General features: G+C 39.5%; 1 protein-coding gene across 3 annotated transcripts in view; it reads left to right on the plus strand.

The window, feature by feature from the left end:
* Nucleotides 1-1,158: 1,158 nt before the first annotated feature.
* The window catches only part of LOC124157044 (lysosomal-trafficking regulator), a 107,476-nt gene continuing 96,033 nt past the window's right edge, over nucleotides 1,159-12,601 (plus strand). For 2 of the 3 annotated variants that reach the window (XM_046531516.1, XM_046531518.1), the window contains exons 1-7: nucleotides 1,159-1,556; nucleotides 1,758-1,878; nucleotides 4,259-4,347; nucleotides 6,931-7,096; nucleotides 7,699-10,525; nucleotides 10,611-10,700; nucleotides 11,648-11,826. In XM_046531516.1, coding sequence (XP_046387472.1) covers nucleotides 1,810-1,878; nucleotides 4,259-4,347; nucleotides 6,931-7,096; nucleotides 7,699-10,525; nucleotides 10,611-10,700; nucleotides 11,648-11,826 — 3,420 coding nt within the window. In that variant the 5' untranslated portion in view covers nucleotides 1,159-1,556; nucleotides 1,758-1,809. The remainder of the gene's footprint in view (nucleotides 1,557-1,757; nucleotides 1,879-4,258; nucleotides 4,348-6,930; nucleotides 7,097-7,698; nucleotides 10,526-10,610; nucleotides 10,701-11,647; nucleotides 11,827-12,601) is intronic. The other variant, XM_046531517.1, reaches the window with a different exon arrangement.

A 12,601-nucleotide genomic window follows, 5' to 3' on the forward strand; every position in this document is an offset into this window, starting at 1 on the left:
CCGACCTTAGCCAGTTTTAATAAGTGATTTTTAAGACATGTTTCCCTGAGATCTGTGACTCATGCATGCATTGGTAACCTCAGACGATGTATAACTCCTATCTTCTCCTATAGAAACTAGGTCCCTGTGACGTCACGTGGAGTGGCATCGCATGGGCGCCAATCTGGCCCTTTTCAAATGAGGATAAAAATGGACCATTGCCATTCGTCTAAACCGGCATTTATAAAACGAAATAATTTGTATATTATGAATACACTAATGGTGGGTAACGAATCGCAATTATTGCCTTTTTTTCTTTGATGAAGGAAACTACCCTATTACTGCGGCTAGGCAATCATTTTTTCCTAGGGGTGCATTATTTAATGGATGGTGAACATTTCAGGGGTTCGTATGAGGAGGGAGTACACTCCACAGCATCTCTAAAATATTTTTCAAATCCCTTTCCATCCAATTATGGAAAGGTTAAATCGACATTACAAGATTTACGATAGTCTACTGATGCGCTGACGCATGAATGTTTCGGAACGCAACCACAATTATGAATGCTCTCCATGGCATGTATTCCATGAATTAGAATTACTTTCACACTCAACTCTGTATTTAGGAGGCATCCCAAAATTCCACGATATATATAAAGCAAATGAGCACAGAATAGGGGCAAATAAAACAATTGAAAAGAAGCAACACAGCCATTCACTGAACTATAAAATCACGTGCGTGTGCACGTAATTTGACATGGTTATATCCTGAAATAGGGGCCATATTTCTGAGTTCATACGTAAAAATCATAAAGAATCACCCTCCACATTCATTTTTTCAGTGAATTCTCCCTTTCCTAGGCAAGTTTAGAAGGTAGCAATGCCAGGAAAGAACGTGATTAAACTTAGCCCACGCGGTAAATGCCCACTATAGATTTTATTCTTTTCACGGCTTTAAAAAGTTAAGTGTATTTTAGATTATGGATTTAGATTTTAAAAATATGAGGATAGGGTAAAATATGACTTACGATAGTCCATTGGTTCCACGACTGATTGAAATGGTCTAATATAAAATTAATATATCAACGACTTACACTTGACTGAAAAGAAAAGCGCGGGTGACAAATGAACATCGGCAAAGCGCACGGGATGCACGGGATCAGCAGGAGGAGCAGGAGCATTTGCCGAATTCGCCCAGCAGCCACTGCGACCTTGTTGGAACAAAACAGGGGTGGGGAAGAATTTGTGATTGTGACAGTTCTAGTTGTGTGATGTTTTAGCAGTTTTAGGGCCAATGAGTGTCTGAAATGTTGTTTATATCACTAAAAGTGAAATAATGGTGTAAATTGAGTGAATTGTGTTGATTTTGACGCCCTATTTCTGCGCATTATTGTGGTGATTTGTTTTCGCAGTTTGCTAATTATGGTTGGTTATGGTGTCAAATATCTGCTGTATTAGGTTATTAAGGGTCGATTAAGGCGCATGCACTTGTGATTCAAGTATTAAAATCCAGGTATCAGATATGAAGCATGAATGGAAGGCAGTTCTTCGTCAGCCTCGTTATGTAAATGTTTAACGGTAAGTTGTAAAACACTTTCTCCTATGGTGGTGGTTGCAAATTACATAACCTCTTGTTTTATTGGTGTTTCATAGTATTAAGCATTCTATTGACCTCAAATATCGAACAGCGGTAACTGAAGTGATTTAATCTTTCAATTTTTGCTGTTATAAGCGTGTGGAATAATTGATTTAAATAACTATTTCTTTTGTTCTATGTAGATGCCCTGTTTTGAATTTAGTTTTGCCATTTGCTAGCGGGAGACAAATCAAAATGATTCCTGCCGAAGATATTCAAGAAATTTGGGAGTCCTTCATCACAGCTGAGAGCTCCACTCCAGAGGTAAGTCTCGATAGCAGTGCGTCTGTGATATAAATTGTCATTGTTATCTTCATTTAATTATAATATTGGTTTCTTAACTTCAAATTGTATGCATGAAATGGTTTGGAGAGCAGGATTTTCCTATCAACCGTGGTAGTTTTTCCGTGGTGATTGTCATACGATCCGCAATAGGCAAAAGACCATGAAGCTTTGCATCCTCGCGAAAGTATTCATTTTGTAGGTACTTTGGAGTTATTACTCATGCAAAGATATGCAGGCATTTATACATGGAGCTGAAGAATTGCGAATGGATCGGGCTTGTCGACAGAGTTTAGTGCGGTTTTTTTATTTGTAGTTGCGTGGGAAATCCTAATTTTCTCACTTTTTCATTTTATTCTCTAATATCTTACGACAATGGGTCTCTGCCCCCTTTGCATTTACTTGAAATGGAATTCTCACCCTAAAAATGGGTGAGAGAATGTGCATCGATTTCCAGGTCCGGAAAAATAAAATGCTCTTGCAATACCGAACACCTATTATTTGAAAAATGATTTTTGCAGTCTTTTTTTCATTTAAAACATTAGCAGAAGTGATCCCAGTGTCTGATTGAACTGAGGAAGTTTGGAAAATGATCATTTGCTTAATACTTTATATGAACCTGCTCAGTACTGTTGCATTCCCTGTGAAACCTGTGTTAATTGGACAGTTGGCTTCTTTTTGCTGAACTCATCTACTGATGACAGATAAAATAATTTTTTAATAATAATAAAACAGATTTTTGACCAACTTCTTCATTTACTTAGTTCCCTTCAAGCCACCTCAGTGGGTGTGTTGGTTAGGAAACATGCCGTTAACAAAAAATAAATGGTGTTTATTGGAGATTTGTGACCACTCTCATCTTACATTTATTAAAGTCCTTTATTGGGAAAAAAGAGATTCCAAATGCCGATAGATTTGGAAAATATCTCATATTTTATCCTTTATGTTGGCCGTTAAAACATATTGAGATTCTGAGATGTTGTTCTCTGTGTCACTGTGAATCTAGCCTTATGTGACAGTAGTTTCATTGAGATTGCGTGGAGGGTGCTTCAGGTACAGCATTCTGTCCGTTGGGTGGGACTAAAATAGATATGCAGTCAGGTTGAGAAAGCTCACAAGAAGTCCTTGAAGCAATGTAAGTTGATAGACTTATATACTTACATAAATATTAGTATATAGTTTGATTTACGTAAATTATGAACATTGTAAGAAAAAAAAGTAAATGTTCGGATTATCAGTGTTTTCCAATTATTCATGTCACCTCTTGCCATCACAAGCCTGGACAGTCAGGAGTTTACTGTATCTTGCAGATACTAGGTAATATATTAATATTTTAAAAAATAGCTCTCAATATATATATTGCTTAATCAAGCACGTTTCTGTAACAAATCTTAGCTGTTAAGAAAGGGATATAGATATCCTGTATTTTGATATGTTTTATAAAGCAACAATCAAGTTATCCCCAGCAATGATGAGTAAGTGCTATGAATTCCTTAAAATATTCTATTTCAAAAATATATTTTTCTTATCGGGAGAAAAACAACCTGCACATTAAAAATGTTTTAATTTTTGAACTTATTGTGTACTAGATTCATGTTGTAAATATTTGCTTACATAGAGAAAACAGTTAACACAAGCATTTCATCATACTTGAAGGAGGCCCCAACACTGACTACCAGAGTCGTGAAAAGGGATTTTTTTTACATAAAATTTTTTTAAACAACAAAGCAAGCAAAAAGCCATGAATTTTATTTTTACAGGTGGTGGTTCATACCTTAAGGAATATTAGAAAAAATAATTTAGCTTGATTCAGATATTGCCTCAGGTCAAAATTTGATGTTTTATAGAATCATGTTTTTGACGCAAAATTTTCTAAAATCTTATGAAACATATGAGTTTAGAGAATTTCCAATATCCCTTAGGATATTTTTCAATTAGTATTTGGAATCCTCATGACTTCTATAGTAAACCTGCAAATTTTCATAAGAATTGGATGAAAACTATGGATGAGACAAATTATTTCCCTCTAGAGGTACAAGTGCCTCTGGAGACCGCATTCATTGAGAAACTGCAGTTTCACTCAAACTTCAAATGGTCGTGAAAAAAAAACTATTAGAGATAGCCAAGAAATATTTTACACTGTTTCATTCCTACATGGAAGGATGAAAATTGGCAAGTTTCATCAAAATCCGAGTCGGTGGGTGTCATGCCTGGATGAACTGACATGGAATGACCCATCTGTGTATATGTATTATTGATATATTCACTATCTTGGTGGTGTTCATTGCTCAAAATTCAAATTGATTTATCTTACATCTATACATTTCCTTACTTAATTTCAATGTCTTTTTCTCTCAATAAGCAGCGAGCAGCATGGCTGGATGTATTCCTAGCTGCAATGCTAGCCGAAACTCGAGAAGGCAACAAAATCAATGACATCCTATCATATTGGTGAGTGTTAGTTAACATTTTGGAAATCTTAATTAATGGCTTCTCCTTCTTACAAATTTTAGTGTGTATATAATATGTGCAGCATTGTCTGGGTGATCCTCTATTGAGTTAATTGCGCTAATTGATGTAATTTTTGTTGAAATGAAAATATAGATATAATTTGTAATTTTTGTTGTTAAGAAACAATTATGGGAGGAATTGTGGGGCATAGATGTAAATTACATAAAATTATATTACATAATATATGCATGGTGGATAAGTTTTGTACATTTATTTGCAAATGTAAGGCAGGGGTCAAGCAACAAAAGCTTGAAGCTCACAAAAAATTAGGTTTTAATTATTCAAATACTTTGAAAATAAATGTTAATAAAATATTTGTAGCCTTGGAAAAAATTATTACCCAGTGAATATAATTTTGCTATGGATGAATATTTTTTAACCTTATTTGAAGGCCTTTAGAATTATTTTGAACTAACTGCAAGGTACTACCAATAGAAGGTACATCAGTGCTCTTGTTGTTGTGACTTGGAGTACATTTACAATTTTGTATCAACATGTGCATATTAATGGCTTAGTAGCCAGTGACTGTTGTTTTTATTTTCACAAGGAAAAAGAGAGTAATTTTTTTGTTCCTTGGATTTATCTACACCATTAATGAAACTGTTCGGAAGTCAATATTATAGATTAAAAGGTAATATTGAAAGCTACTTTGAATACTATCAGAGGTTTTGTGCGAAAAATAATGATAATTGTATCAGATAAACCCCTAAATGTCATGCTAGCCTAGGCTCGATACTGGGTCAGAGGACTGTAGGAATGAAATTTACTGTTCACAGTGTCTTATTGCTACAATACCATAGATATGGAAATTGCCAGGTAAATTGCATTATTCCTCATGAAATGAAAAACTCAATTGTATCTCTCAACACTTGTCCTCCTCGCAAACATGAATCAAATTGATGTGCTGGTGTGCAGGAAGCACACACAAGCACGTATACAAGATCCTTTGGGGCGAGTGCTAAAGGAACCTAAACTAAGGAATATTGGTTGACAACTGAGAGACTTAAGAGACCCTGCTAAAAATGTCTAGTTGTTGATGGGTGTACACACACACAAATTCACTCACACATGGATGGCTTCAACACTTCAGGAGAAATAAGCTCCAAGAAGTGTGTCGATAGTCAGAATAGAACAAGGAGCAGCTCAAATGTGTATTTTGGCACATAATGGGTGGTCTTCCTCAGCGAGCCGGTGGTGAAAAACACTTCTTATACATGGTTGAAAGTCACTTACAAAAGATAGTCTTGAGAGTCACAATGACTTTAAAAGATAGTCCAAGCCTAGTTTTCTAACTCTGAATGCATCTAGTGGTGTGTGATATTGAGTGAAGCACCATCTCTGTTTCGGTGTCCCGTATCTTGAACCTAATCATGTTCTCATGCTCGACAAGTAATGCACTGTGAGGAAAATCATATAAATTTCAATACTAGCGGATGATGAGGGATAGTTCTACCCAGAGGATTCATGAAAGTTAGTCATAATCATTTAGATTTCAATAGATATTTATCCCTTAATTGGTTTTAACAGACGTTTTAAGTACATTTGTCAACACAAGCGCAACATTTCTGCAATATTTTGTGTAGCACTGGATATTTTTACCTGGACACCAAATTTGGATTATGTTTACTTCCAAAAATCAAGTGCAATGGGGAACTTGCTTGAATTTTTGTATTTCACTGGCGGACTGAAAATTATTTTCTGAATTCAACAAAGAAAACTTCATGTAAAACTGAGTTTTCATTTGCGAGATATTCATTTATAAAAGTAATGAATTTTAAAGTGCAGCGAAAACTCCCTCCCCCAAGGCACTGCTGGAGAAGCCTTAATAACATCATCTGTGCCGAACCGTCACCCAAAGCAGTCCACCACTGGGCTAATAGTGTGCCAATACGGATGATTCAAGTGTACCTAATCAACCCATAAGGAGTCCACTGATGATTTTTAGTAGAGTAGCCGATCATTTAATGGTATGCAGTATATATTTATCTTCAATAATGATAAATACGCTGGCAAGATTGTTTAAATCCCAAACTTTCACCTTGCTTTTGTAGTGCCCTCTCCATACATCCACTCAGCTCCCTATCATTGTAATTAGCCAGCGAGATGAGTTCGAGGTATAAGTATTGTTTAGTAGCTGGCTATAGAAATACGTCAACCAAGGTGGCTGATAAACCATTTATTAGTTTGCATAAAAACGCAAGAAGTAGAAGCCTGTGGCTCCGAGCCATTCGCAGAAATCTGGGATGTTTAAAAAAAAAAACTGTGATTCATCTGTGAAGATCATATCAACAAGGGTATGGAAATATATGCAAATTATGTGAAAAGCTGTCCAACTAGGAATATGTTATTAAAAATATTACAGATTTACTTGATATTATTAAAATGACTTTTTAACGTGTGAGTTTGGGCCCGAAATGGTGGAATTTTCTCTGAGTCCGAAACTTCAGACCGGTGGGAAAGAAATAACAATTTGCTTGCACGATACTTGTTTCAAATGAATTAATTATTTACTATTTATTTCAGTTTACCCAGTGACATTTGCACTTTTATTGGCTGTGAGCTCTTTGCGGATGTGCACCGCATTTGCTCTTTTGCTGGAGATGGGGAGGATTTGTCTCCCCTTCAGAATTATCTGATGAAAGGCCGCGGATGGAGGAGCCTTGTAATTTTGGATGTCCTGGATGTCAAGGTTAGCCTTTTCAATGATCACTTTCACTCACAGGTCTTTGTGAACAATAATTATTATTGTGCGAAAAATCCTCGGAAAAAATCATTCGCCTTGACCGTGATTCTGTAAAGTTATCACTGTGGCTAGTCCTGGTACACTTAAATAATTGTTATAGTAAGACCTGATGATGCATCGATACCTTTTTTTTCCCCTATTTGTGTTTGGTTCCTGGCATTGGTTCTTAATTCTGGTTCTCAATCAAGTGTTTCATTTTTATTGCTTGGTTTTGAACAACTAAATAAGTTTTTTTTAAATATATAGAAGAATATATGAAAGATATATTTACAATGAGGGACATGGATAATACATATTTGAATGCAGTAAAAAATGTTGGAATTGAAATTTTGGTGTTAATAGACATTCATTGACAGAACAGTTATGTTAATCCTGGTTGCAAAGTTTCCCATTATTTTTAATTGACACAATTGATATGTATAGATTTTAAAGTTTGTAGGAGTTTCAGAAATGCAAGGATGTTTACCTTTTTTGTATGGTGAAAATTGTGTGAAGTAATATTTTCTGTTGTGAGAGTAAACAATATTTCTGTTTTATTGTATTTCCAGGGTCTGTCATGCTCTGAAGAGCTAGCTAATTTACTCATCTCGCTGTACCCAGTATGCCTGAGGTATAAATGTTCATCCTCCACTAAGGAAAATCCGTTCATATTTTCACACAGCTTGAGGGATCACAGCAATGTACTACAATCAAAGGTCTTGCACAAGCGTAACAGCCGAAAGCTGGATTCAATCACCTCAGACAAGGGAATCGATCCATTAGGGCCCCAAAGCAACCTGCTAGGCCACTCTCCATCATTACAGCAACCGTCCATCACAGACTGCAGTGCAACGAGCGAATCAGAATTCCTGGAGGATGTCTCACTTGGAGGGGGTAAGCCGTCATCTCATCCTATTGTCAAGTTCCGCCCAAATCCCATGGACTTTGATTACTTCACCTCGATAGTACGGAGCGAGGATGAAGCTTACCATGGTCATCCCGAACTGAGGAAGTATTTGGATGAGTTGGATTCTCAGTGTGGGAGGGAGCGAAAGGGGCCTGATGACTACGTCAATGAGAAGATCAAGGCAGCTCTGGAGAGCGAGGTGTCGGTGCTGGAGTTCTCTGTGCTGTCCATGAGACTGCTGCAGACACTTTGCGATTGCAATGGTCGGGCTGATAATGGCCAGCTGGATCGGTGTGAAAAGATAGCCCTGCAGGTTGTCGTCTTCGTCCTGGAAAATCTGCGAACCCTGCAGTTTGGATCAGATGCGCCTGGCCCCACGTTGGAGCCCCATGTTGCGTCCCGCCTCAGAGTGGATCTGTGCTCTCTTCTCCAGTCTGCTCTGTCTATGTCTCTCAAATGTGGAACACTGCTTTCTGTCCCTCATGACCGTACACTCTCGACTGTGCTCCGACTTCTAGAAGATGTGTTGAAGACTGAAGAAGGATTGACAAGTGTGGAGACCAGTCATGGAGGCCATCAAGGAGATGATGCAAAGGGCACAACGCAAGACTACGTGTTTGGTTTGCTCAACTGTGCCTTCCTCTTCCTACACTCCCTGCTGGACTCTCACAAGCCGGGAGGCGATGAGGTTTTGGAGTTGTTTGTTGACATGTTCTGCATCATGGAGAAAAGCTTATCAGGATCTCTCATGGAGAGGGTGGTGCTGTACCTATCTGCCGTACAGGGGACTAGTGGCAAGGGCTTTGGCGAGACTGGGGATGACTCAAAGTCATCACGACTGGCATGTCTGGTGGTTGAGGAGATGGGATCGCTGGTTGCACGAGTGAAGCAGGTGCGCCTCACGGTGGCGCTCAAGGAAGGCACCCTCGGGCAGCAGCAGCAGACACCTCAGCAGCTGAGACGACGGCGCTCGGCCCGTCGACGCCAGTCAGTGGGTGGGGGCCAGGCCTCCTCGAAGGTGAGCTCCAGCCACCACCACCACCTGATGCACCACCACAAGACGGACGTGTTTGGCATCCCCGGGTTGATCCTACAGAAGTCTGGGAAGGAGCATGCAATGCAGACACCTTGTATCGCCTCTCTCTTGTTTGGCAAACTGGTGCGCCTCCTGGCAAGAGACGACCTGGGCGTGGAGCTGAGGATCAGGGCTGCCCAAGTGGCACTGGGCTGTGGCTCCTGCTGCTGCTTCCCATCATCACAGCTACTAGATGCCGTATCAGGTGCCCTGCTGGAGGGGCACAAGCAGGGTGAGCCCTCAAAGGGCCTGCAAGCGGTGTGCTTTGCCCTACTTGAGAGGGTCTTGTACCCTCAACTGTGGGGTTGCGTCCTCTCCCTCAGTCAGTCCCTTGTCCCCCCGCCCACCCACCTCTGCTGCCTCAACTACACGGATGCATCGTCCCAGTCTCTCCTCTCCCTCGGCAACATGAACTGGAGGCATGCCTCTTCTTCACCCGAGGAGCCCGTCAGTGATCTGGGAATCACATTCTCTTCTCTGCTCGCACAAACAACAACAAAAAGTTTTGGATTGGTTGAGGATCGCTCTCAGTGGTTCAGGCTTAGATTCTACCGGCAGCTCATCGAGTCTCAAGACTTCAAGCTCTGTCGTTCCACTCTTGCCCACTTGATGCGGGTCGCTGCCATTGCCTCCCCTAAGATCCTCCGTGAGTTGTTGGACATGGTGATTTTCCCAACGTTTGTGACAGCCAAGGGAGATTATCTCCGTTCAAAGTGTGATGTTGCCAAGTTCCGCCTCCTCTCTTGTCTGACGGTGTTCTCTTGCTACCTCAGCAAGTGCCCAGACTTTACCATGGCCTTTTTTGATACCGGATTGGGGCTGGAACATGTCATGGATCTCATATTTATTCCGGAGTTTTCACAGCCTTGCTGTAATGTTTTGGAAGAGATAGTTCTGATTGGTATGCAGAAAATGCAGGAAGATTCCAAGGTACTGAGGCCCATGCTCAGTGCATCTATGCAGGAAACACATTCCTATCTGGTACTCACCAGAACGATCGAGGTTTTCTCTGACAAATTGGTCTTGCCTTTAAAAGGGGCCAAATTTGAGGGTTCAGAGGGTATGTCCATCAGTGTTCTTTTTCAGAGAATATCCAAAGAGTATGCAGCCAATTTGGGGAAAAAAAGTAGTGTGGCTGATGAAGAAGCCACAAAAACACAAGTGGGTGGCCAAGAGACCACGCCCTCCACGTCCACTAACTTGGGAAAAATCCTTGAAAGTGTCGCCATGGGGAGTGAGTCGTGCACTGACGTTGTGAAATATGCAGCCATGTTTTGGAATTCCTGTGCAAATTTGGTGTTGAAAAGTGAGCTGTTCAAGGAAATATTTTCATCGTCTGTAGTTTGCAGCAAGGGTTTTCTACTCCTTCAAGTCATGGTTCTGAATATAGTTGGTGGCTGTGGGGTGGCGGGAGGTAAGGATGCTAATGACTGTAGAGGTATTTGGAAATTTTCTATAATCAAATGAAAAGTTTTACTGAAGTGATCCTTTTTTTTCAGGTCTTCAGTTTCCCTTGAATCCATGCATAAGGCTGGTTGAAGCTGTTCTTATTGTCAGTTTAAAATGCCTTCGAGGTGAACAAGATACATGTACGTATGTGGTACTTACCCTCAATAATTCTTTCTATGGCCATCCATTAATTCTATTTGGTCATTTGTCAATCCCCCTGTCCCCGTAGATTTAACTTCGCCTAATCTGAAATAAGATTTTTCATATTTCGTAATTTTCATCTAAGTACATTAATCTATTCATCATATCATTGGATTAAAATTAATGTAATTTGCAGCATTATTTTATTCAAGACTAATGAATATGATTATTTTAGACTGCTATAAGTGGATTTGATCTCTAACTGAACTTGCACCACCAAGCCTTCCTTTTTGGAAACCTCTGCTTTTGAAAACCTTTTCACTTCTTCCTGGCAGCTATTCATTGTGGACTTCTCTTCTCTCATTTGTCTCATTATAATCATGATGACTCTTGGGAATGAGTGACACTATTGACTAGGTGGTGAGTAATGAAGCATTTATGGTTATTAGGACTTTCTTGCAATTTGAAATTGTTTCTTTCGGAAAAAAATTATGAGATACATATTTGTTGGAAACCCCTCCTCTTCTCCTCGTGAGATTCTACTTGACTCCTTGTCCTCCTCATGCCTCACGTAATAAAGGGACTCAGGCAAAATAAATACTTATTACCTCCAAAAAGAACTGTGTTTCCTCTACATATTTTCATTCCGATAGGCTGGACAAAATATGTATATTTTAACGTTGAAAAAATACTTTTATTATACATATTATTTTTGACTCTTTTCTCATGGATGCGAAAGGAAGAATGCATATGTGTGTGGGAAACATGTTCATATACATGCAAAATATATGTGCCAAACTGATTTTAATGTCTTATCTGATATTTTTCCTATACCATCATTTCAGTTTGAAGCAATTTTAATGTGTTTAATTGCAAAAATTCTTGTCATATTTTTGCACACCGAGTGTGTATTTATTTCTCACTCAATTCTCACCTGTATGCACAGCCGTGGGATGGCAGGTGGCGAAGAGGAGCCCGGGAGTGCTGGAGAAACTTCGATCTTTGGTTTTCAGTCTCGAGACGGAACCCAATGTGAAACTGTGCCATTTGTGCGAAGTGTTGATTCGATGTGCCACGGATGACTGCAGGGGACGACCAGCCCTCATGCTCGCTCGGAAACCAGAGGTTGGTGTGAACATTTTTGTCATTCCTCATGGTCCACAAGTTAGCTTTGCACCCCTGATCTAGAAAAATCTGCCGTTCTACTTTCTAAGACAATGTGGTATTCTTAGTGCGGCATCTGGGATATGGTTTGTGCCATGGCTGAATGGCTTGAGGCATCCTTGTAAACTGTGATCGTATCTTTGATCACTTTGCCAACCATCCTGCATCCACAGATATGTGGTTCTTGAAAAATGGGGTTTTAGGGGTTATGCATTACTTCTATACTGTTTTTAATGTTTTTTTTAACCTTTTCTTCCCCTTCATTGACTAGGGTTGTCTAAATCTTTCCTCCCTTCTGTGAAGTAATGTCATCTTCATGAAAGTAATTTAATTTCAAAAGCAGTCTCTCTCCTTTTGATGGTCTTCCTTTCCCCTCCTTTCATTTCCTCTGCCCTCTGATGCACCTTCTGACACCTCATATGCAGTTAGTGTATATCAATCAAAATCAACCAAACATTTTTGTTGAGAAGGGGATGATGGAAATATGCACAATGTTGCGAATTATATTCTACTCATGATAGGCTCGGTAGGCTCTCCTTAACTAAGGTTACATATCAGCTCAAGCGTCAGTGAGAGTAAGATTTCGCAGAATCAGGGAATGGTGTGAAAGATGATGGCTTCCAGAAGGAAAGTGACTAGTGCTTGAAAATGGGGCATCCCACGTGGGCTGTTGTAATTTAACAAAGAGGAATGTCACCATTCATTTATATGTTCTTTTGATATTAGTATTCCTCTA

Source organism: Ischnura elegans, chromosome 4 (genome assembly GCF_921293095.1).
Source record: "Ischnura elegans chromosome 4, ioIscEleg1.1, whole genome shotgun sequence".
NCBI classification, from domain to species: Eukaryota; Metazoa; Arthropoda; class Insecta; order Odonata; family Coenagrionidae; genus Ischnura; species Ischnura elegans.